The sequence below is a fragment of the Stenella coeruleoalba genome (assembly GCF_951394435.1).
Source record: "Stenella coeruleoalba genome assembly, chromosome: 11".
Classification (NCBI taxonomy): domain Eukaryota; kingdom Metazoa; phylum Chordata; class Mammalia; order Artiodactyla; family Delphinidae; genus Stenella; species Stenella coeruleoalba.
In genome coordinates this window covers 75,085,758-75,110,873 of record NC_137157.1, presented here as the reverse complement: position 1 = coordinate 75,110,873, position 25,116 = coordinate 75,085,758, and the positions used below count along the sequence as shown (strand labels likewise).

The window sequence follows — 25,116 nt, the reverse complement described above, 5'->3', positions numbered from 1 at the left end:
GAAGAAGAAGAGAAAAAGAAAGGGTATGAGAAAATATTTGAAGAGATTATGGTCAAAAACTTCCCTAACATGGGAAAGGAAATAGTCAATCAGGTCCAGGAAGCACAGAGAGCACCATACAGGATAAACCCAAAGAGAAACACACCGAGACACATATTAATCAAGCTATCAAAAATTAAATACAAAGAAAAAATATTAAAAGCACAAGGGAAAAACAACAAATAACATACAAGGGAATCCCCATAAGGTTAACAGCTGCTTTCAGCAGAAACTCTGCAAGCCAGAAGGGAGTGGCAGGACATATTTAAAATGATGAAAGGGAAAAACCTACAACCAAGAGTACTCTACCCAGCAAGGATCTCATTCATATTTGAGAGAGAAATCCAAAGCTTTACAGACAAGTAATAGCTAAGAGAATTCAGCACCACCAAACCAGCTTTACAACAAATGCTAAAGGAACTTCTCTAGGCAGGAAACACAAGAGAAGGAAAAGACCTACAACAACAAACCCAAAACAATTAAGAAAATGGGAGTAGGAACATACATATCGATAATTACCTTAAATGTAAATAGAGTAAATGCTCCAACCAAAAGACACAGACTGGCTGAATGGATACAAAAACAAGACCGATATATATGCTATCTACAAGAGACCCACTTCAAACCTAGGGACACATACAGACTGAAAGTGAGGGGATGGAAAAAGATATTCCATGCAAATGGAAATCAAAAGAAAGCTGGACTAGCAATTCTCATATCAGACAAAGTAGACAATAAAATAAAGACTATTACAAGAGACAAAGGACACTACGTAATGATCAAGGGATCAGTCAAGAAGAAGATATAACAATTGTAAATATTTATGCACCCAACATAGGAGCACCTCAGTACATAAGGCAAATGCTAACAGCAATAAAAGGGGAAATCCACAGTAACACAAAAATAGTAGAGGACTTTAATACCCCACTTTCACCAATGGACAGATCATCCAAAATGAAAATAAATGACGAAACACACGCTTTAAATGACACATTAAAAAAAATGGACTTAATTGACATTTATAGGACATTCCATCCAAAAACAAGAGAATACACTTTCTTCTCAAGTGCTCATGGAACATCCTCCAGGATAGATCATATCTTGGGTCACAAATCAAGTCTTGGTTAATTTAAGAAAATTGAAATCGTTATCAAGTATCTTTTTCAACCACAATGCTATGAGACTAGATATCAATTACAGGAAAAAAACTGTAAAAAAATACAAACACATGGAGGCTAAACAATATATTATTAAATAACCAAGAGATCACTGAAGAAATCAAAGAGGAAATCAAAAAATACCTAGAAACAAGTGACAATGAAAACACGATGACCCCAAACCTATGGGATGCAGCAAAAGCAGTTCTAAGAGGGAAGTTTATAGCAATACAATCGTACCTTAAGAAACAAGAAACATCTCAAATAAACAACCTAACCTTACACCTAAAGCAATTAGAGAAAGAAGAGCAAAAAACCCCCAAAGTTAGCAGAAGGAAAGAAATCATAAAGATCAGATCAGAAATAAATGAAAAAGAAATGAAGGAAACATAGCAAAGACCAATAAAACTAAAAGCTAGTTCTTTGAGAAAATAAACAAAATTGATAAACCACTAGCCAGACTCATCAAGAAAAAAACAGAGAAGACTCAAATCAACAGAATTAGAAATAAAAAAGGAGAAGTAACAACTGACACTGCAGAAATACAAAGGATCATGTGAGATTTCTATAAGCAACTATATGCCAATAAAATGGACAACCTAGAAGAAATGGATAAATTCTTACAAAAGCACAACCTTCTGAGACTGAATCAGGAAGAAATAGAAAATATAAACAGACCAATCATAAGCACTGAAATTGAAACTGTGATTAAAAATCTTCCAACAAACAAAGTCCAGGAGCAGATGGCTTCACAAGCGAATTCTATCAAACATCTACACAAGAGCTAACACCTATCCTTCTCAAACTCTTTCAAAATATAGAAGAGGGAGGAACACGCCCAAACTCATTCTACGAGGCCAACATCACCCAGATACCAAAACGATACAAAGATGTCACAAAAAAAGAAAACTACAGGCCAATATATCTGATGAACACAGATGCAAAAATCCTCAACAAAATACTAGCAAACAGAATCCAACAGCACATTAAAAGGATCATACACCATGATCAAGTGGGGTTTATCCCAGGAATGCAAGGATTCTTCAGTATATGCAAATCAATCAATGTGATACACTGTATTAACAAATTGAGGAATAAAAACCATATGATCATCTCAATAGATGCAGAAAAAGCTTTCAACAAAATTCAACACCTATTTATGATAAAAACCCTTCAGAAAGGGCCTAGCGGGAATTTACCTCAACATACTAAAGGCCATATATGACAAACCCACAGTCAATGTCGTCCTCAATGGTGAAAACTGAAACCGTTTCCTCTAGGATCAGGAACAAGACAAGGTTGCCTACTCTCACCACTACTATTCAATACAGTTGTGGAAGTTTTAGCCACAGCAATCAGAGAAGAAACAGAAATAAAAGGAATCCAAATTGGAAAAGATGAAGTAAAGCTGTCACTGTTTTCAGATGACATACTATACATAGAGAATCCTAAAGATGCTACCAGAAAACTACTAGAGCTAATCAATGAATTTGGTAGAGTAGCAGGATACAAAATTAATGCACAGAAATCTCTGGCATTCCTATACACTAATGATGAAAAATCTGAAAGAGAAATTAAGGAAACACTCCCATTTACCACTGCAACAAAAAGAATAAAATATCTAGGAATAAACCTACCTAAGGAGACAAAAGACCTGTATGCAGAAAACTATAAGACACTGATAAAAGACATTAAAGATGATACAGACGGAGAGATATATCATGTTCTTTGATTGGAAGAAACAATATTGTGAAAATGACTATACTACCCAAAGCAATCTACAGATTCAATGCAATCCCTATCAAACTACCAATGGCATTTTTCACAGAACTAGAAATAAAGATTTCAGAATATGTATGGAAACACAAAAGACCTCAAATAGCCAAAGCAATCTTGAAGAAAAACGGAGCTGGAGGAATCAGGCTCCCAGACTTCAGACTATACTACAAAGCTACAGTAATCAAGACAGTATGGTACTGGCACAAAAACAGAAATATAGATCAATGGAACAGGATAGAAAGCCCAGAGATAAACCCACACACATATGGTCACCTTATCTTTGATAAAGGAGGCAAGAATATACCATGGAGAAAAGATAGCCTCTTCAATACGTGGTGCTGGGAAAACTGGACAGCTACATTGAAAGAATGAAATTAGAACACTTCCTAACACCATACACTAAAATAAACTCAAAATGGATTAAAGACCTAAATGTAAGCCCAGACACTATCAAACTCTTAGAGGAAAACATAGGCAGAACACTGTACAACAGAAATCACAGCAAGATCCTTTTTGACCCACCTCCTAGAGAAATGGAAATAAAAACCAAACTAAACAAATGGGACCTAATGAAACTTAAAAGCTTTTGCACAGCAAAGGAAACCATAAACAGGACCAAAAGACAACCCTCAGAATGGGAGATAATATTTGGAAACAAAGCAACTGACAAAGGATTAATCTCCAAAGTATACAAGCAGCTTTGCAGCTCAATATCAAAAAAACAAACAACCCAATCCAAAAATGGGCAGAAGACCTAAACAGACATTTCTCCAAAGAAGATAAACAGATTGCCAACAAACACATGAAAAGATGCTCAACATCACTAATCATTAGACAAAAGCAAATCAAAACTACGATGTGGTATCACCTCACACTGGTCAGAATGGCCATGATCAGAAAATCTACAAACAATAAACACTGGAGAGGGTGTGGAGAAAAGGGAAGCTTCTTGCACCGTTGGTGGGAATGTAAATTGATATAACCACTACAGAGAACAGTATGGAGGTTCCTTAAAAAACTAAAAGTAGAACTACCGTATGACCCAGCAATCTCACTACTGGGCATATGCCCTGAGAAAACCATCATTCAAAAAGAGTCATGTACTACAATGTTCACTGCAGCACTATTTACAATACCCAGGACATGGAAGCAACCTAAGTGTCCATCGACAGATTAATGGATAAAGAAGATGTGGCACATATATACAATGGACTATTACTCAGCCATAAAAAGAAAGGAAATTGAGTTATTTGTAGTGAGGTGGATGGACCTAGAGTCTGTCATACAGAGTGAAGTAAGTCAGAAAAAGAAAAGCAAATACCATATGCTAACACATACATATGGAATCTAAAAAAAAAAATGGTTCTGATGAACCTAGGGGCAGGACAGGAATAAAGACACAGATGTAAAGAATGGACTTGAGGACACGGGGAGGGGGAAGGGTAAGCTGGGATGAAGTGAGAGAGTAACATTGACATATATACACTACCAAATGTAAAACAGATAGCTGGTGGGAAGCAGCCGCATAGCACAGGGAGATCAGCTCGGTGCTCTGCGACCACCTAGAGGGGTGGGATAAGGAGGGTGGGAAGGAGACGCAAGAGGGAGGGGATATGGGGATATACATATGCATATAGCTGATTCACTTTGTTATACAGCAGAAACTAACAACATTGTAAAGCAATTATACTCCAATAAAGACTTTAAAAAAAAAAGAAAAGCAGTTCTAGTGGACTGTATAGCAAATAAATTTCAAGGGATACTACCTAGAGAATTTCTGTCTACTGAAATAGCCCACCAAAGCCCAGCTCATTTGGCACCTCTGATCCCACTCAGCTGGCATGAATGGTCCTTTTGTTCTGCATCCCTGCAGCACTTCACTTCTTCCTGACACGTGTTCCTGAAACTTCTGATTTAGTAGGTCTGGGGTGAAAGCTGAGAATTCTAATAAGTTCCAGGTAATATACATGCTGCTAGTCCAGGGGCCACGCTTTGAGAATCACTGCTGTAACATATTTCATTGCATTCTAGTTTATTTGCTTATCTGCATCCCCTGCTAGATTAAAGGTCAGTTAAGAATTTTCTTATTCATCTTTGTAAAACTCTCAGTGGCTAACGTAATTCTTTATAAAAAACTGGCATTTGATATGCATTACTGTGTGATTAACTGTGGAGATAAGATAAACATCTTACCATAATAAATTCCCTCTGTTATCATCCAAACAGATTCCCTCAAGAAGTGAACTGTGAAACTAGAGAAAAGATCAGAAGGCAGAATATGACACAACTTATTCTGGTCTGCCTATTTTTGATTGCATATCTATCTGGTTTCTTTTAATCCTTGGACATAAAGGACAATGATTATTTTCAAATATATATAAGAAAGCTTGAGAGGCACGCTTCTACAAAAGTTGAGACTAACATTTCTTCCTCTTGCATGTGTTTCTATTTCCTCTTGGTTTAGCTGGCATCTGACAGCCCAGGGGAGAAAACAGTTCTAGCATTTTTTCATCCCAATATTTAGAAATGCTGATCAAACTAATGTTTTTTGTAAGCTATTCTTGTGGTAAGACATTCTATCCTTTCAGGCTTTGTTGCCTATTTAAAAACTGCAGGTTCAAAACTATTTTTTTAATCATGTCATTAAATTATATTTTTGTGAACTAAAAATACAGCATGGAGCCTGGCTTAAATCCTGTGAGACAGGAAAGGCCAGTGTGCCTGGACTTCTAGGTGTTCGGACTGGATTTCTAGTTTCTTTATTGGAAGACATGCTCTCTCTCATGAGCTAATGTGGGTAGCTTCTGGAATCAAATATGTCTGGAAAAAATACTCTTTCTACATTGTGCTTCTAGTATTTAGAGTGATGTTTATAATTTTTACCATATCTCCAGGTAATTGGGTAGAGTTTTAGACAGATCTGGATGCAATATTTAAAGTGTACAGAGAAAAGGTTGAGGGCGGTTGTAGAGTGGTATTACCTTAGGCATCCTGTGACATTGTAGAATATATCAAAATCGAGCAAACCATTTGCTTTGGGGTAGTCTCCTTCTGGCCACCCCGAAAAGGGGATGATGATATTCTCAGTCAGGGTAAGCAAGGCTTCTGTTACCAAGAGATTCTTCAGTCTGTCATTAGAGGACAAATTCCACAGCAAACCTAGAAAAGCAAAGAGTACCATCAAGACAGTGCAGGGTTGGGTCAAAACGACTGCTGAAAAGATCAGTTAAGACCGTCACCCCTAGAGCTATGGCTACTTATAAAAGGAAAAAAAAAAAAAAAAGGTAGGGGGAGACAGCCCTTTTCCCAAGGGAAAGAACCTGTTTAGACCTCATTAGATGGCAATGGAAGCTGTTCCATAAGAAAAATTAAAAAAAAATATATATATATATGTATACTAGTGGTGAGACAATGGAATATTACTCAGCCATAAAAAGAAACGAAATTGAGTTATTTGTAGTGAGGTGGATGGACCTAGAGTCTGTCATACAGAGTGAAGTAAGTCAGAAAGAGAAAAACAAATACCGTACGCTAACACATATATACGGAATCTAAAAAGAAAAAAATGGTCATGAAGAACCTACGGGCAAGACGGGAATAAAGACACAAACCTCCTAGAGAATGGACTTGAGGACACGGGGAGGGGGAAGGGTAAGCTGGGACGAAGTGAGAGAGTAGCACTGACATATACACTACCAAAAGTAAAATAGACAGCTAGTGGGAAGCAGCCGCATAGCACAGGGAGATCAGCTCAGTGCTTTGTGACCACCTAGAGGGGTGGGATAGGGAGGGTGGGAAGGAGGGAGACGCAAGAGGGAAGAGATATGGGGACATATGTATATGTATAACTGATTCACTTTGTTGTAAAGCAGAAACTAACACACCATTGTAAAGTAACTATACTCCAATAAAGATGTTTAATATATATATATATATATGTATACACACACATATACATACAGAGAGAGAGAGAGGGAGAAAGAGAACTTACAATGTAAAACTATACATGTTTAATCAAGAACATAAATGAATGCCAAAAATCCTTATTGTTGTTTCTCTTAAATGACCCTACCACAAAGCTGACCTCATTAGTATAAATTCTGGGCTCACCAACAGGAAAGCTTGAAATGATCCTGTTGTAATTAAAGAGTTCAGCATTTTAAAAGTCGTAGTTTTCTCCCTTAGATACATACATATCTAAGGACATCTCTGCCTGCCTACTGCTCCCCACTGCCTGCAACTCCCACTTGACATCTGCCTTCCAATAATAGCAGGAAGAGCCTCTAGAATGCTTTTGCCTATGCCTGTCAACAGCAGGCTTCTCAACATCACCAATTAATATTTATTAACTCCTACCCAATGGCAGACTTTATGTCCTGCCAGAATTTATGCTGGCTCTACCTCATCTACTTCTTATGTTACAGTTTGGCAGAGAAGGAGAGACAAGAGCATTTTATCTACCTGCCAACTTGCATGGCCTAAGCATTGGTCTAAGACTGGTACCACATTTACTCACTTAACTTTCCTATTCCTCTTGAATCCCCTCCACCCCCAATTAAAAAGAAAGGCCATATAAGCCAACTCAGGAAGAAATTAAGATAACAGGATACTGTATTTCCCAGGGCATTTGTGAGACAGGGACTGAAGCTGGGTACTGAGAGAGAATACAAAGTGGCATATACACTTAGGATTTGTTTTTCTCACAAATTTGGTGCTTAAATACCTCTGATTCAGTGGAAGGACTATACCCCTATTGCTTGCTATTCCAGTGACTCCCAGCAGGTGTCAAGTTGCTTTGCCATCATTCATTCTTCAGTAAGTTACTCTAACTCGCTATCATCCAGGAAAGGAGAAACAGAGAGGGGACAGAAAGAGAAGGGATCTTTATTTTCTTCCTGTTTATGCCCCCACCGCCCAGTCAGTTAAATCTTACCTCTTAAATTTACTGCTTCATCTGCATGAAGCACAGAGGAAGCACAGATATACAGGACAGTCCACTTTATGAAAAAAGCAAACATGGTGGTCTTGCCAGAATTACATGGAGATATCACCTCCCTTGATATTAATGACGGAAATAATAGTCTGTATGGTTAAAGCTTAGTAGTTAATCAACCATACTTTTATTTGGCCCATCAGTTAGAACACTCTAGGCCTAATGTAGTCTTTTGGGCTTAAACAGTTTACTTTGTGTACAAGTAACTAATTTTTTAAATAACCAAATTTCCACCATAGCTTACATCTAGCTGCCATTAGACAGAGCAATGCTGGGTCTAGTGCTTCGTGAGGACTAGAATTCTGGCTGATGAAGGTCTTTTCCTGATCAAACTGGCATTTGGGGTTAGTCATGAGCAGTGTCCCTCCGCCACAGGTTTTGCAACACAATGACTTCATGGGTCACACCTCATCTTAAGAGGCCCTGGAGAGGGACAGACAGAATAAAACTCCAAAAACTCCTAAGGTGGTTGAAAACAATTGAAAGAGAGGTCTGACGTTGAGTTTTGGTTACTAAGCTATAAAAGAAAGCTAAAGATAAGAAAGAAAAGAAAAAAACAAGCTTCCTCTTCTAAATAAGCAAACAAATTAACAGCCTCTGCCTGTCAGAGGCTTAAAAATGTGAAGCATAATGATATTTCCTCTCTTTAAAAAGGACCACACAGAGTACTCAAAGGAAAAGTACACCTTACAATAAAAACCAGAGAGGATTAGTTTGAATAAAGGGAGTGGAATTTTCCTCCAACAGTCAATGTCCTTTGTAGCTTGTCATGCTGTATTATTTCTACAGAAGTATAAGGTTTGGGGAGTTTTAGTATAACTTTTGAATTTTTAATGTAGGATATTGTACAGAAGTGTCATGCTTGCCAAATTTCTGTATGGTACAAGGCTAAGGAAGAGCTTAAATGTTCACTAGAGATTCGGGATTGTACTTATACACACACACCCTCACACACATACATACAAAAATCAATAAATGACCAATTACAAATTGGGAAAATGTGCATGCTGATATAGGACAAAGGGTTAAATATCATTAGTATACAGAGTTCTAATAAATCATTAAAAATTAAATTACTAGTAGAAAAATTAACCCAAAGCTAAAAGAGTCTAATATACATAGGAATGCAGGCTCTCTAGTAACTAAAGAAATGCAAATTCAACAACTACATATTATTTTCTGTGGCTATAGAAGACAAAACCAGACCAATGAGCAGAAATTCTGAGGATGGAGATTTTGGCTCAGTGAAAGTATAAACTTCTAAGACAGCTTTGAAGAAAACAGAAAGATCTGCTTATAAGATCCAGCACTATCACTGGAGCCAATAAAAAAAATGAGCTCATCCTTTATCAAAATATCGACAAGGGGGTTTAATCTTAAAACTAGAGTGTTTGAAGAGACTAGCAGTCACCAAATGAGCCCAGTGACAAATTAGAATCACACATTCCTGGGCCACACCACAAACTTACTAAGCCTGACTCCCAGGATGAATTCCAGGAATTTATACTTTAAATATGATTCCAATTTCTCTCATTGGGAAATTAATGGTTTAGATGACACTAAATAGATGTCCCTTTCAATGATTAGATTCTATATTCCCCGATACTGTATTATATTTAGGGTTTGGATTTTCATTTGTTTCACCTTTAACTTCCGGTCAATTTAATCATAGTGCCTAAATTTCTATTATTATAGTTCTCTGTTGTAGCTGTTCTGTCTGTAATTTTCTATCACTAAGCTCTCATTCTAGCCAAAAAGAAGGGGAACTGGATTCTGGTAAGGGATATACTTTGAATAATTAGCAATTATAAGAAAGATAATGATAACTGCATTATCTAGGAACTTATTGCCAATTGATACCTACAAAATGCAGCTACCTAGTAAAGGGATTTAATAGATATTGAAACCCATGTTTTATTAATATTGCTCTTTAGGACTGGAAATATAGTTATTTAACTAAATCTGTATAATGTTTAGTAGCAAAACTTGTAAATTTTATGATTAAATCTTCAAGGAGGAGCAGGAGGAGGAGAAGTGGTTCTTTTTAAACTTGTTTTTCAAAATTATCACAGAGCAGGAGGAATATGTTTTTGCAATTTCCCTTGCATGGACATACTCCTCCTTTCACCTAACTTCTGTTAAGCCTTACCTGGAATATCACATTATAGCAAAGGCCATTTATTCAAAACTATAAATAAACTCAAGGTACCTTACTGCACCATTACAAATGCAGAATAAAATAATTATACATTTAAAGAACGTGCGTAATGATTTTTTTTTTTTTTGCAGAAGCAGAGTGGTGGACAGACTGGGAATGTGCAATACTGAATCATAGAGGCCAGGCACAAGGTTACTGCAAGAGTAGACCAGAGAGATGAAGAGGGTTTGAATCAAGGCAGTGGCAAGAGGAGAGAGAGGAAGGGCCAAAAAGGAGCAAGGGAGAGCTCTCTGATCCAAGATCTCAAAGACAAAGCCCCTTCCTAAAGAAGTGTAAAAATGAGTCACTCTTTGCCCCCAAAACAGTAGGTGGGAGCCACTTTGATACAGCAAAACACCCAGATAATACTGGGTTCAAATCTGGCCTTGTTCTTTGCTAGCTGTGCAACCTTGGGCAACTCAACCCCCTGAGCCTCACACTGGTCATATGTAAACAGTCAATAATACCATACCTTATGGAGCTGTCAGGAAGAACAGAGATAAAAAATGGAAAGCCCAAGCTTATGACTAGCATGTAATAGAGGCTCAATAAAAAGACGTTTACAAAATAGACAAGAAAAGATTCACATATATGGTTACTCGCTTTGTGGTTTGTTTTTTTTTTAATTGGGGTATAGTTGTTTTACAATGCTGTGTTAGTTTCTACTGTGTCATTTTGTGTTTCTAAACAAAGATATAAACATGTCTAAATTAGTCAACAATTTATTTTGAGGCCCAAAAAGCACTTATTTAGCACTTCCATTAATAGAGCTAAAGGAAGTTATTTAGTAGGATTTGTATCAAACATTCAACTATCAACTCAATTCAATTAATATGTAATGAACACTTTCTGGTAGGGATGTTTAGCTTATACTAGAAATCCTGGGAACTGCACAATCAAACTCCATTTGTCACCTCAGTAGATTATCTAAAGAAGACAGTGGTTTCTGTGGCATCAATACCACAGAACATTCTCTGTCCTTAGCTTCCTTCTTCCTACACAAGAGAAGAGGAAGTTCATAAACAATGGATTATTTCCTTGACACAGAGCCACACATCCTCCCAACATTTCTGGCTACCACACACCCTAACCTCGATCACTCTATTACCCAAGTTTCCTGTGAACGACCAGCAGCTTCTTTGCTTTGCTAGTGATTTTCACTTTGCTGGGAATAACTTTCATTCTCCTTCAAAACGCTAGTCCAAAGCCTAAATCTCTTTTAAGGTCCACAGTGAAATATATCTCCTCATGAAGTCTTTTCTGAGTGTAAAACAGAATAATCTGTTTGATTCTCTTTCGTGGTTCATAACTGTTTTTTAATAAAGAAAATGTTAGGTTCTAAACATGAGGTTTGGTTGCTATTTTTTTGTTTTTGTTTTTTTTTAATGCCAACCATCACATAATTGTTCACGTTTTAGTAGATGGAAAATAAAATTCACAACCTCTCTAGACTGTGATTCACCCTGGTTGGTACTTGAGGCTGCCCTCTAAATGTTGGCTGAATGAATGAATGAATGAATAAGTGATATCACTCTTAATTTCTGTAGGTGTTTTAATATAAGTCATGGATATGAAAGGAAATCTCTCATGGGACATGACAGCATGCTGGCAGAAGGGTAGTACGGTGCAACCCTTCATATAGTTTTATAAAATTAAAATATATTGAGATAGAAAAATGTGATATTTTGAGATATAAATGGATAGAGAGGATATAATGACAACATTTTTATAGAAAAAAGAATACTGTTGTATAATAAAGGATGGCAAAAGTGCAACATATATTCAGTTCAACTTAAACAATATTTATGGAGTACTTCTTTTAAATAAGTATGAAGACTGTCAACTATTATCATTAAAAAAACTTTTATATGATATATTAGAAAGGGTTAAGTTCTTTGGACCTTAGTTTCGTCATCCGTAAAACTGAGATTTAGTAGCCAATAATACCTAAAAATACCCCAAAACCTAAGGTTTTTGTGAGAATAAATTAAAAATGTCTACTACCTGGGACACTGAAGATACTTAAAAGTTTCCCCAAGGCAATACTACTGATGATTACACTCAGTAATGTTTCTTGCACTCTGTAATGTGTTCATGGAGCTTTAGCCGAGAGCTGATGAACCATTTTCATTTCATTTTCAATGAACTATCTTCTCTTCTATCATACGTACTATTCATTTAAATGAAACTAGTCCTCCTTTCTCCATGCTTCAAGAATTACCAAAACCGTTAGTTTAGTTCTATCTGATTATTTTAGTTTTCCAATCCATGCACAGAAGGGAGATATTTATTTTTCCAAATCAGTATTTGAGTAAAAATATAAAATGGAGAACTGAAAAACATATCCAGTCATGCTTTTTTCTTTTTTGGGGGTGTAGAGGGACAGGTAAGCGAGGAAGCTTGTATTGAGAGAGGTCCAGGTGATGGAAGCTGCATAGAACTTCTAACTAAAAATATTAACCAAAAGCCTCAGAATCATTTCCACTTCAGAAAAAAGGAATTCAAACTTGACTTGAATCTGGGGTCTAAGCTAGCAGTAATAATGTTCCTTGAAAGCCCTCTCAGATAACAATGAGCCCATCAATCATTTGTTCCAGGAAACCTCAGAAAAAAACAGATGATATTAACACATCTGGCTGGGGTGCACTGTGCTACCCCCTGTAATAGTCAGTAAGCACTACCTGTTATTTGTTTCTTAGTCTCCAAGTCTCTGGTTTGCTTCAGCACCTGGAGCAGCCGAGGTACTCCACTGAGTTCAGCTACCTCCAATTTGTTGTCATTATCTTCAAACACCAAGTTTCTCAAGGCCCCACACACAGCTCGCTGGATATCTTCATTCTGAATTTTGAGGAGCTGTAGAAGCTTGGGGATGCCATGAAGCTGGTTAACCTGGGGAAGAAGGAGATGCATATTTCAGATATTTATTAATTTTGATGTGGCATTAAAAATCTTCAATGTAATATGAATGAACAGATGAAGTTCACTGACTTTGTTGATAACTCCCACCAATCAATGTGTGGCACAACCTGGGACTCCAGTGTACAATATACCCCTGCTCTAAGGCAGTATCTCTCATCAAGGAGCTTAGAATAAATCTGCGAAATTAAGACTGAAACCTATGAAAAAATTAAAGGGCAAAGTTAAGTGATAAAGGGTTGAATAAGTGATAAGTGGATAGAAAGAGTTGAATAATAAAAGCCTTAATCATAATGAAGATGAAGAGAACTGGGAATCAGAGAAATAAAGTTTTATGGAAGAATATTATATTACACGAATTTTTTCCAGGACAGAACTATACAGTCAAAATAATATTTTATTTATTTTTGGCTGGATTGGGTCTTGGTTGCTGTGCATGGGCTTTCTCTAGTTGCAGCAAGCAGGGGCTATTCTTCGTTGCAGTGCGTGAGCTTCCCATTGTGGTGGCTTCTCTTGTTGCACAGCATAGGCTCTAGGCACGCGGGCTTCAGTAGTTGCAGCACGTGGGCTCAGTAGTTGTGGCTCGTGGGCTCTAGAGTGCAGGCTCAGTAATTGTGGCGCACGGGTTTAGTTGCTCCATGGCATGTAGGATCTTCCCGGACCAGGGCTCGAACCCGTGTCCCCTGCATTGGCAGGCGGATTCTTAACCACTGCGCCACCAGGGAAGTCCTATACAGTCAATATAAATAACAGAAATCACTCCCATCAGCAGTAGAAATAAAAATTCATTTACCATGGCAACTGCAGTAGCAATGCAAAACTAACCTTAAATGCAAGCTATTTTTTTTTAATCGAGGTATAAATGACATATAACATTATATTAGTTTCAGGTGCAGAACATAATGATTCGATATCTGTACATGTTGTAAAATGATCATAATAAGTCTATTTAACATCCATCACCACACATAGTTAATTTTTTTTGTGGTAAGAACTCTTAAGATCTATTCTCTTAGAAACTTTTTACAGTCACCATGCTGTACATTACATTCCCATGACTTGTTTATTTTATAATTGGAAGAGTGCAAGCTATTTTTATGATCAATTGCTTTCAGTATTTAAAGACACTGAAATAAATTATGCAAGCATTTTAGGTAAATAACATAACTTTACGCTTTTTAATGTGCTATTTTCTTTTCTTTTCTTTTTTTTTTTTTTTTGCAGTACTCGGGCCTCTCACTGTTGTGGCCTCTCCCGTTGCAGAGCACAGGCTCCGGACGCGCAGGCTCAGCGGCCATGGCTCACGGGCCCAGCCGCTCCGCGGCATGCGGGATCCTCCCGGACCAGGGCACGAACCCGTGTCCCCTGCATCGGCAGGCGGACTCTCAACCACTGCGCTACCAGGGAAGCCCTAATGTGCTATTTTAAAAATATTTCTTCTATACACATATGCAAGAAAGGTCATGATATTAGAGAAAGAACCAGAGGGTCAGAACTAGGAATAAAAAAGAAAAATAGAAGGTTTTGATTCTGAAACCTAAGGCTGTTTAAGAAGAGGCCAAATAATGAGTCTGAATAAAGTGACTTTGTGTTTTAGGCTGCAAATGTTATCTAAAGAAATCAGGAGGAGGATGCAGCATTGCTGAAGAGAAATGTTAAGTTGCAGACTGAGGGCTTTCTTTCTCAGAGGCTTCCACTAGCATCTGATTAAAATTTTTTTAAGTTGGTAAGAGCTTTTTGGTAAAGATCTCAGTCATTTTCACCATCTTAATGCAGACATTTTTAGGAATTAAGTTGCTGTGAATGAGCATAAGTTTCCCATTCAGATGATGTTCATCACTTATGAATGATGCCCTAACTGCACGACAGTTCCCACTCAGGAGAGAGCTGCACACCTGGTCCAGTGGCACATTTCACATTTTCTATGTCTCTCATAGACAGACAAATGGAATTTAAGACACTGTCTTCCAATCTTACATCTTCCTTTGTTAGGACTGGGGAGTAGACTAGCAAGTCAGGAATAAAAGTCAAGGTTGTAAAATAATCTAGTAAAAATAATAAACATAATAATAACCACAATACTAACAAAATAACAACTCTTCCTCCCACTTCTATCATTAGGAGGTGTTGGCATAGTGTTAAGAATTTTATATACATTCTCTAATCAATAACTTGCAAGAACCTTAAGAGGAAAGTACTCTTTTGGTCCCTTTAAGGCTTCAGTGGCAGCAGTAAGGAAGAATACTTCCACTTTTGGCTCCCTTCAGAGGAGACATTTGCAGAACAGGAGACAACTGGAAGACTGGCTATGTCTAAAGCCATTCTAATGTATTTGTATGAAAATGCTAATGATAGCTATCAATAAGATCTGGTCCAGCAGATCATCTATTTGATCACTTCATCTATTCCTATTATTACACTTCCTTAAAAGCAGAAAGGCACAACTTATTTGAAAACAGCCTGTAACTCATGTTTTTCACTAATTCTGTCAATTTCTATTTCATAGTTAGGTTTTATGATGGTTGAATTCATACGCTCTAGACTTCATAAATGGCAGCTAGACGATAGAAATATTTCATTACTTAATTTACAACTAATAAGTTGCCTTCTTCAAAATATGATGTGAAATGGCCTCCTGGCTAAATTGCATTTCCAGCTGTGATGATAGCATGAGTGAGAAGTGGCTAGTGGAAGCCTCTACTGCCCTGCCTGGGTGGCATGAATGGCTGTCTTCTGCTAATAGCACTCTAACCCATTCCCTTACCCTGTCACCTTTATCCCCTTGGCTTTCAGCACTTGCTCCAGCCTGGAAAGAAGGAACTGCAGACACCTGATACTCAGATAAATGCTGAAATCCAGCTACAGCTCTGCTCACTGTAGAATGTGACCTCCTAGTATCTGGCACCTACCTCACATTTAAAAATAGATTTTAGTTACCTTTATCCATTTTATCAAATAGATATATATCATATCAAATACAAGAAGTTGGTAATATTCTGCTCATTGCTTATAACTAGGGCAGTTGGTAGTGACTCCTATTCATATTAGTTCCAACGTTAAATGCACTGTTCTTGCCCCTCTGAATTCAGGGAAACAGGTGGGACCAGAGAGGTTGCATATGTTTGTTATACTGAATCCTCATGGGATTTGTTCCCCCTTTGGGAAAGGAAACAACCAGACTAACACAAACATCTCAGAACTTTAAAAAAAGCTTCATTTGAGATGGCTTCTAAATATGTGAAAGGGCAAAATCGCATATTAGAATTTTAACTTTCTCCTTGACTGTTCTGATTCTTTTCCCTGCCAACTCTAGAAGAATTAAATGATGAGGGTTTCTGGTGGCAAGTAAGTTGAGGGAACAAACTCTGTTGGCTCCCTCATGCCTGGTGCCTTTGCTCTCAGTTCCTTTCCTATCTGGAATGCTCTGCTCACCCTGCTTTTTCCGGCAAAGTCCTACTCATCCTGCATAAGCCAGCTCAAATGTCACCTCCTCTGTGAAGTGTCACCTTCTTTCTCTCCCTTCCCTCCCATTAGAATTAATCACTCCTTGCAAATTGGTATAACCTTTCAGGAAGGCAATTGTCAATATGTGTCAAAAACTTCAAACATATTCACTTTTAGTAAACTTCATTAGGAAATAATTTGAAATGCAGACACGGACTAACATGATAATAGTAACTAAATTATTTATAATATGGAAAAATAAGAAAGCATAAATGTCCAAAGATGGGGGAAGACTGGTTAATGATTAATTGTCACATATCCATAATACTGAGGTGTCCACAGGAGAGGCACAGCAATGTTTGAACTGACATTTTATTTGTCATATAGTTCCCTCATCAGTCAAATGGGGATTGTGCAACATTAGCAGTGTGCTAGGCCCAGAGTAGTTACTCCACACATCATAGCTACTACTATGACCATTAATATGCCACCATTAAAATGAAGTTTACAATATATATATATTTTTGGCCATGCAGTGGCACGACCAGGAATCAAACCCGTGCCCCTGCAGTGGAAGCGCAGAGTCCTAACCACTGGACCACCAGGGACCACCACTTTACAAAATATTTTTAATGTTATGAGAAAATGCTTGGGGCAATGTTATTGAAAAAGTTGAATAAAATATCTAATGCATTTCTGCTCACAGACATAAAGGAGGGAATGAAACTAGGGGGTTTGGGAGAAATGGTGAGGTTATAATGTATGAATGGGGCATGCTACTCTGTATTTTTTTAAACAACAAGCATGTATTTAGGCATGCTTTTTAAAAACAAAACATCCCCATAAACAAAGCTACATATTCAATTTGATGACAGCTGTGTACATGTATGCATTAAAAAAATCAGAGAGCAATACCAAATGATAACAATAGAAGGACTGTGGGCTTTTTTCCTTTTTTCTTTCTTAATTTCTCAAATTTCTTATAATGAGTTTGTATTAGTTTTACAATAAGATTTTGCAAGACAGTTATTGCAGTCACCGCTTCGGTGATGAGATTTGAAGCAGGCATGGAAACAAAACCAGCTTAAGAAGGGTCTTGCAGATTAAATTAAGGGATTTGTCCTTTATATTGCAGGCAAGCAGGGCAGATATTGGAAAGGTCTTGCTGGATGCTGTGAAGAGACTGGGATTAGGAGTAGATAAGAATGGAGGCAGAGAGATTAATTAGGAGGCAGCTGGATTAAAAGGATGATGGTAACAGGGATCAGCATCATGATTAGGGAGAGCAAGATGTAGGCAGATTCAGGACACTTTTAAAAATATTTATTTATTTATTTTTTGGCTGTGTTGGGTCTCAGTTGCGGCATGCAGGATCTTTGTTGAGGCATGTGGGATCTTGTGTTGTGGTGCTCTGGCTCTTCGTTGTGGTGCACGGGCTTCTCTTTAGTTGTGGCATGCAGGTTTTCTCTTCTCCAGTTGTGGCGCGCGGGCTCCAGGGCACATGGGCTCTGTAGTTTCTGGCATGCTGACTCTCTCGTTGAGGCGCGTGAGCTCACTAGTTGTGGCGTGCGGGCTTAGTTGCCCCGTGGCATGTGGGATCTTAGTGCCCCGACCAGGGATTGAACCCACGTCCCCTGCATTGAAAGGCAGATTCTCTGCCACTGGACCACCAGGGAAGTCCCCAGGACACTTTTAAAAGCAGCCTTAATAGGACTTGAAGACTGCATGAACGTGAGAAGTAAGGAAGAAAGAAGGTTCAAAGTCTCTGTTTCTATTTTGGTGTCAAACTACCTGGGTGAACTACCACTCACAGAGGAGTGAGTTATTATTTCAGGGCAAGCATTGTATGATTATCTGATTGCATTCTCACAACAACTCTTTGTAGTAGGACTGTTAGTTCCAGTTTAAAGGAAAGCTGAGGTTTAGAGTGGTAAAATATCTTGCCCAAGGTCACCCAGGTAATTAGGTTGCTGGGATTCACACCCAGCCCCTGGCTACTCTTGAGAGTCAATGCTTAAACCACCACATGCCCTACCTGCCAACCCAGCAGAAAGAACAAGTTTAGAAGGAGAACTGACTGGACAGTAGAGAAAAAACAGCAATGAAGATAATGTGTTCATTTTTAGATAAGTTGATATTGAGTTCAGTGGGATGTCTAGCAAATAGACGGACATGTGGTTTGGAACCCAGGGAAAGGTAAGGTCTGGAGATGCTGTGAGCCATTAGCACTCAGATTACACATTAGTGAAAGTCAGAGGAGTAGATAAGGTGGGTCAGGAGATGGTGTCAAATAAGAAAAGTCCCAGGAAAGCATCTAGGGAACATAAACATTTAAGGTACAGGTTAAGGATAATTTTTTTTTTTTAAAACAGAGGAAACCTGAAGGAGCCAGATAAATGGAAAAAGAGCCAGGAGACTCTGGGGCCAAAAGAAGAAAGTTTCAAAAAGGAATGAGGGATTGACAGTGTTAAATGCTGAGTCTTAATCAAATAAAATAATAACCGAAAAGTTGCCATTGAAGTTTATGATTTAAAATTTTGATCTTTATATTCAAACTGTAACTGTTTTTTGTAAATAACATTAAAAAACTATAGTACCATTCTTAATATTAATGGGATTTTGTTAATGCCCTTGGGTTATATTTTCACTTCTTAGATTTTCTACCAAGCATATACATGTATAGGTTTCATATAGTTTTCATGTTTCATTACTTTTAAAACCAGTGTTTGTTCTAGCTTTATTACAATGAATAAGAGCTAAGAAGGCAAGCATAGGTTTAATCCTATATGCAAGCAAAATGGTATTTACAATCAAATTAGTAATTTAGGGGATAGTGGAAATCTAGCCCAACTTGGGTAACAAGAGAAAATTTCATGTAATTCCACATTATAAAATGAAAGCATGTATAAAAATGCTAAGTTTTAAAAATTGGGAATAAAAAAAGATTTGTGTATAAAGAAGGTTTATTACTAGCTAAATATATTATTTTTAAAAATGCTTACTGGGCTTCCCTGGTGGCGCAGTGGTTGAGAGTCCGCCTGCCGATGCAGGGTACACGGGTTCGTGCCCCGGTTGGAGAAGACCCCACATGCCGCGGAGCGGCTAGGCCCGTGAGCCATGGCCGCTGAGCCTGCGTGTCCAGAGCCTGTGCTCCGCAATGAGAGAGGCCACAACAGTGAGAGGCCCGTGTACCGCAAAAAAATAAAAAATAAATAAATAAATAAAAATGCTTACTTATTTTTTCCATGGAATAAACATAGGCAAAGGGTCAGTGAGAAATACCCAAAACGTACATAACTTTTAAAAGTAAAATAGATGGGATAGGTCTTTTGAAGCAATACATAAAATACAGATATCATGAAGAAAAATATTGACAAATTTACTTCATAAGAATTTAAAATTAGGGACTTCCCTGGTGGCACAGTGGTTAAGAATACACCTGCCAGTGCAGGGGACACGGGTTCGAGTCCTGGTCCGGGAGGATCCCACATGCTGCGGAGCAACTAGGCCCGTGTGTCACAACTACTGAGCCAGTGCTCTAGAGCCCGTGAGCCACAACTACTGAGCCCATATGCCACAACTACTGAAGCCCACACTCCTAGAGCCTGTGCTCCGCAACAAGAGAAGCCACGGTGATGAGAAGCCCGTGCACCACAACAAAGAGTGGCCCTCACTTGCCGCAACTAGAGAAAGCCCGCACTCAGTAACAAAGACCCAATGCAGCCAAAAATAAAGAAAGAAAGAAAGAAAAGAATTTAAAATCATGCACAATGAAAGATATCATAAGCAAAGTTAGGAAACAACACTGTCACATATGTAGCAATGGATTAACGTGCATAATAGGTAAAGAACTCTTACAAATAATTAAGAAACAGACACACGTCTTGGGACTTCCCTGGTGGCACAGCGGGTAAGACTGCGCTCCCAATGCAGGGGGCCCAGGTTCGATCCCTGGTCAGGGAACTGGATCCCACATGCATGCCGCAACTAAGAGTTCGCATGCCACAACTAAGAAGCCAGTGAGCTGCAACTAAGGAGCCTGAGAGCTGCAACTGGGGAGCCCGCCTGCCACAACTAAGACTCGGTGCAACCAAAATAAATGAATAAATAAATAAATAAATAAATATTTTAAAAAAAGAAACAGAAACAAGTCTTAGAAAAAATAGTCAATGAATTAAAAAATGACAACTGACTGAATAAATACAAAGTCAGAAAAACATCAAAAAATGCTCATCTTCATGAATAATTAATGAAATGCAAGTGAAAAAAAATTAGTGGAAGCTCATTTGTCTGACTTACTAACTGATCTGCAGGATTAATCACATTCTCTCTTCCCTCTGTGACATCCACGGATTTTGAGTACTATCAAAGCTGTAGGTTAGTATATGTTGGTCTTTGCATTCTTATTTCTTCTAGTTTACCAAGAATAACTTAGGTTTCTTACCCAATGCATTTATGTCAGTTATACTTGTTATTGTAATTATGTAATTTACTTACCTATTCTGAAAAAGCTCTGTGTCTCTGAAAACTAATTTGAATGCTTTAGAAAGACTAGATAAAGGTGAAGAGCTTTAAAAAGCTCTGTAATTGGTTGTGGAAGAAATTAACCTGAAAGACTAGGTAAAAATATAAGAATCTAGAAGGATATGAACTCAGATGAATAAGGGCCACTAAGTTCTCATCTCACTCCAAAAAAACTAAAAATGGCAAATGAAACATAATCGGCATAGTTTATGTACGAAAGACAATGACAAACTCTGTAAGTGTGTGTGTGTGTGTGTGTGTGTGTGTGTGTGTGTGTGTGTATAATTTTTTAAAAGAATTTCTCTGTAACTCTGATTACCTGATCAGTTATTCGTCTTGAGTTCCAGAAATAGCGAATTTCTTCTATAAAGAGATACCTTTCTTTCTCCTTATCAGATTAACAAAAATGAACAAAAAAGAATAATATCTTGTGGTAGTAATGGTGCATGTAAATAGGCACTTTGACAACATGCTGGTGGGAGTGTAAATTTGTATAATTTGGGGGAAGATTTATAGGAGGCTATTTATCAAAATTAAAAGTGACTCACTAGTAATGAGGACTGGATTTACCTACCATTTGAACAATTTTAAAAACCAGACAAAACATACAATAGTTTCAATAACTGGACATGAGGCAATGATGGAGAGTGATCCCTAAGAGATGGAGAACAAGCAAGGACAGCCCTACTGCTGCCTCAGATCACAGTCTAGAGAGAGTTCCCAGGCTGTGGTGCGATTTGGGAAAACCTAAGTGGAATTCAACAAGCAGAGCTGAGGAGAAAGAGTGAAGAATCCAAGAAGAACAAAGAGGCTAGTGTTTGGGGACCCTCTGCAGATCTCAGGAGTTCTCTTTCTGTGCAGCTCTTTTCTTACTGTTACTCCTCCCTGCATTTAGTATTCAGTAGAGTATTAATCAGTTCATCTTTGTGAGGAAGTTGCCTGAGGCCAGGGAAGTAACTGCCTAAAAAAGTTACTGCTCCTCATGCTCACACAGGCCCGTGAACAGGGCCTGTTCTCACTAGCCAGCCAGAAAGCCTCATAATTCATAGTACATTGGGTAGAGTTCTCAGAAGTGTCTTGCCTTAAGAAGTGGGGACTAATTAGTTCTAGAATAAATGCTGCTCTGGTCCCACCAACAAATCTTAAAAGCAAGATTTGAAAGAGTCAAACTGTTTTCAAGTAATTTAATTGTATCCTTGAGTTTGTGAAGAAAACTCAAGAATATCTACAAATATAAAAATGTCCAGCATCCAACAAGATAAAATTCATAATACCTGGCATTCGATAAAAAATTTCCAGGCATGCAAAGAAGAAAAATATTATCCATAATGAGAAGTAAAAACAATCAAATGAAACCCACTCAGAATGTAAATTGGTGCAGCCACTATGGAAAACAGTATGGAAGTTCCTCAAGTAACTGAAAATAGAGTTGCCATATGATTCAGCAATCCCACTCCTGGGCATATATCTGGACAGAACTATAATTTGAAAAGATACATGTACCCCTATGTTCATAGCAGCACTATTCACAATAGCCAAGACATGGAAACAACTGACAGATGAATGGATAAAGATGATGTGATAGATACAATGGAATACTACTCAGGCATAAAAAAGAATGAAACAATGCCATTTGCAGCAACATGGATGGACCTAGAGATGATCATACTAAGTGAGTAAGTCAGAAAGAGAAAGATAAATACCATATGATATCACTTATATGTGGAACCTAAAATATGACACAAATGAACTTACTTATGAAACAGAAATGGACTCACTGACATAGAGAACAGACTTGTGGTTGCCAAGTGGGAGGGGGAGGTAGAGGAGGAAAGGATTGGGAGTTTGGGATTAGCAGATGCAAACTATTATATATAGAATGGATAAACAATAAGATCCTACTGTACAGCACAGGGAACTATATTCAGTATTCTGTAATAAACCATAATAGAAAGGAATATGAAAAAGAATACATATATGTATACCTGAACCACTTTGCTGGACAGCAGAAATTAACACAACATTGTAAATCAACTATACTTCAATAAATTTTTTTTTTTTGCGGTACGCGGGCCTGTCACTGTTGTGGCCTCTCCTGCTGCGGAGCACAGGCTCCGGACGCGCAGGCTCAGCGGCCATGGCTCACAGGCCTAGCCGCTCCGTGGAATGTGGAATCCTCCCGGACCGGGGCATGAACCCGTGTTCCCTGCATCGGCAGGTGGACTCTCAACCACTGCGCCACCAGGGAAGCCCCAATAAAATAAATTTTTAAAAAATGAAACCCACCTAGAATGGACACAGATGTTAGAATTAACAGACAAGGTCATTCAAGCAGCTATTTTAACAGTCTTCCCTACGCTCAGAAATCTTCAGGAAAGATGAAACATGTTAGGTAGGGACACAGAAGATATAAAAAGACTCAAATTTAACTTCTAGAGAGGAAAACTATAATTTACGAAGTAAAAAATATACTGAATGAGATTAATGGCATATTAAACATTGCAGAAGAAAATTTTAGTATATTTAAAGCATAGAAAATGAATTTATCCAAAAAGAAACATACAGAAGAAAGAAACCAACTAAAAAAGAAAAATAAAGTATGCATGAGCTGTGGGACAACCTCAAGCAGCCTAATATATATGTAACTGTAGTTCCCAAAGGTGGGACAGAAGAAAATTTCCCAAACAAAATTCCAAAATTTGATGAAAAGCAGGAATCAACAATTTGAGAAGTCTAATGAACTTAAGAAGCCTACAGAAAACTGCACAAAGGTACATTGTGACCAAACTGCTCAACACCAATGATTAAGATAAAATCTTAAAAGCAGCTTGGGTAGGCAGGGAGAGACACATCATGTACAGTACAAAAATAAGGAGGACAGGACATTTCTTGTCTGAAACAATGCAGGTGACAAGACAATGGCGCAACAACTTTCAAGTACTGGAATTAAAACACCATCAACCTAGGGTTCTGTTACTAGTGAAAATAACTTTCAAAAGCAAAGATGAAATTCTTTTTCAGATATTCGAAGCTGAAATAGTTAATCGGAGATTTGCATTATAATAAATGTTTTAAAAAATTCTTCAGGCAAAGGGAAATGACATCAGATGACACCTACAAAAAGAAATGAAGAGCACTGGAACAACTTAGATAAAATGAACAAAGACTTGGGTCTTTGAATGACATAAACTACCAAAACGCAATAGGAAGAAATAAATAGTCCAAATAGCCCCATATCAGTTAAAGAAATTAAATTTATAGTTAATAACCTTCTCACAAAGAAGACTTAAGATCAAAATAGCTTCACTGGTGAATTCCACCAAACATTTAAGGAAGAAATAATACCAAGTCCCATCAAAATCTTTCAGAAAATTGAAGAGAAGAGGAAACTTTCCAATTTATTCTATTAGGCTAGTATTACCCTCAATCTAAAACTGGACAAAGACATTACAAGAAAAGAAAATTACAGGTCAATATCATTCGTAAATTAGCTTTGTAATTTCTTGACAAAATTTTAGCAAATCTAATTCAAAAATATAAAAAGTGACAGTATATCGTGATCAGGTGGGTTTCATCATAGGAATGGGTAACATTTAAAAATCAAAGTAATATATCGTATTAGCAAAATTAAAACCAGAGAAGTATTTCAATAAATGTATAAAAAGCATTTAATAAAATTCAACAGTCATTCCTGAGGGGGGAAAATCTATTAAATTAGGGACAGAAGGGAAGTTATTTAACTTGATTCGGTGATTTATGAAAAACCTACACCAACAGCTAACATCATACTCAATGGTAAAAAGCTGAAAGCTTTTCCTCAAAGATCAGAAGCAACAAGGATGCCCACTCTCACCACTTCTGTTCAACATAGTATTGAAAGTCCTAGCCAGAGCAACTAGGCAAGAAAAAGAAATAAAAGGCATCAAATCAGAAAGGAAGAAGTAAAATCATCACTATTTGCAGATGACATGATATTATGTACAGGAAACCCTAAAGATGTCACAGAAAACTGTTAGAACTAATCAACAAATTCAGTAAAGTTGTAAGATACAAAACTAATATACAAA

At 37.6% G+C, this 25,116-nt stretch overlaps 1 protein-coding gene across 2 annotated transcripts in view; it reads right to left on the bottom strand.

The window, feature by feature from the left end:
- Nucleotides 1–25,116, bottom strand: part of PKP2 (plakophilin 2) — an 84,403-nt gene that overhangs the window by 31,961 nt on the left and 27,326 nt on the right. For both annotated transcript variants that reach the window (XM_079937477.1, XM_079937478.1), the window contains exons 5-6: nt 12,847–13,054; nt 5,957–6,134 (exon numbers count right to left, since the gene is read on the bottom strand). In XM_079937477.1, coding sequence (XP_079793603.1) covers nt 5,957–6,134; nt 12,847–13,054 — 386 coding nt within the window. The remainder of the gene's footprint in view (nt 1–5,956; nt 6,135–12,846; nt 13,055–25,116) is intronic.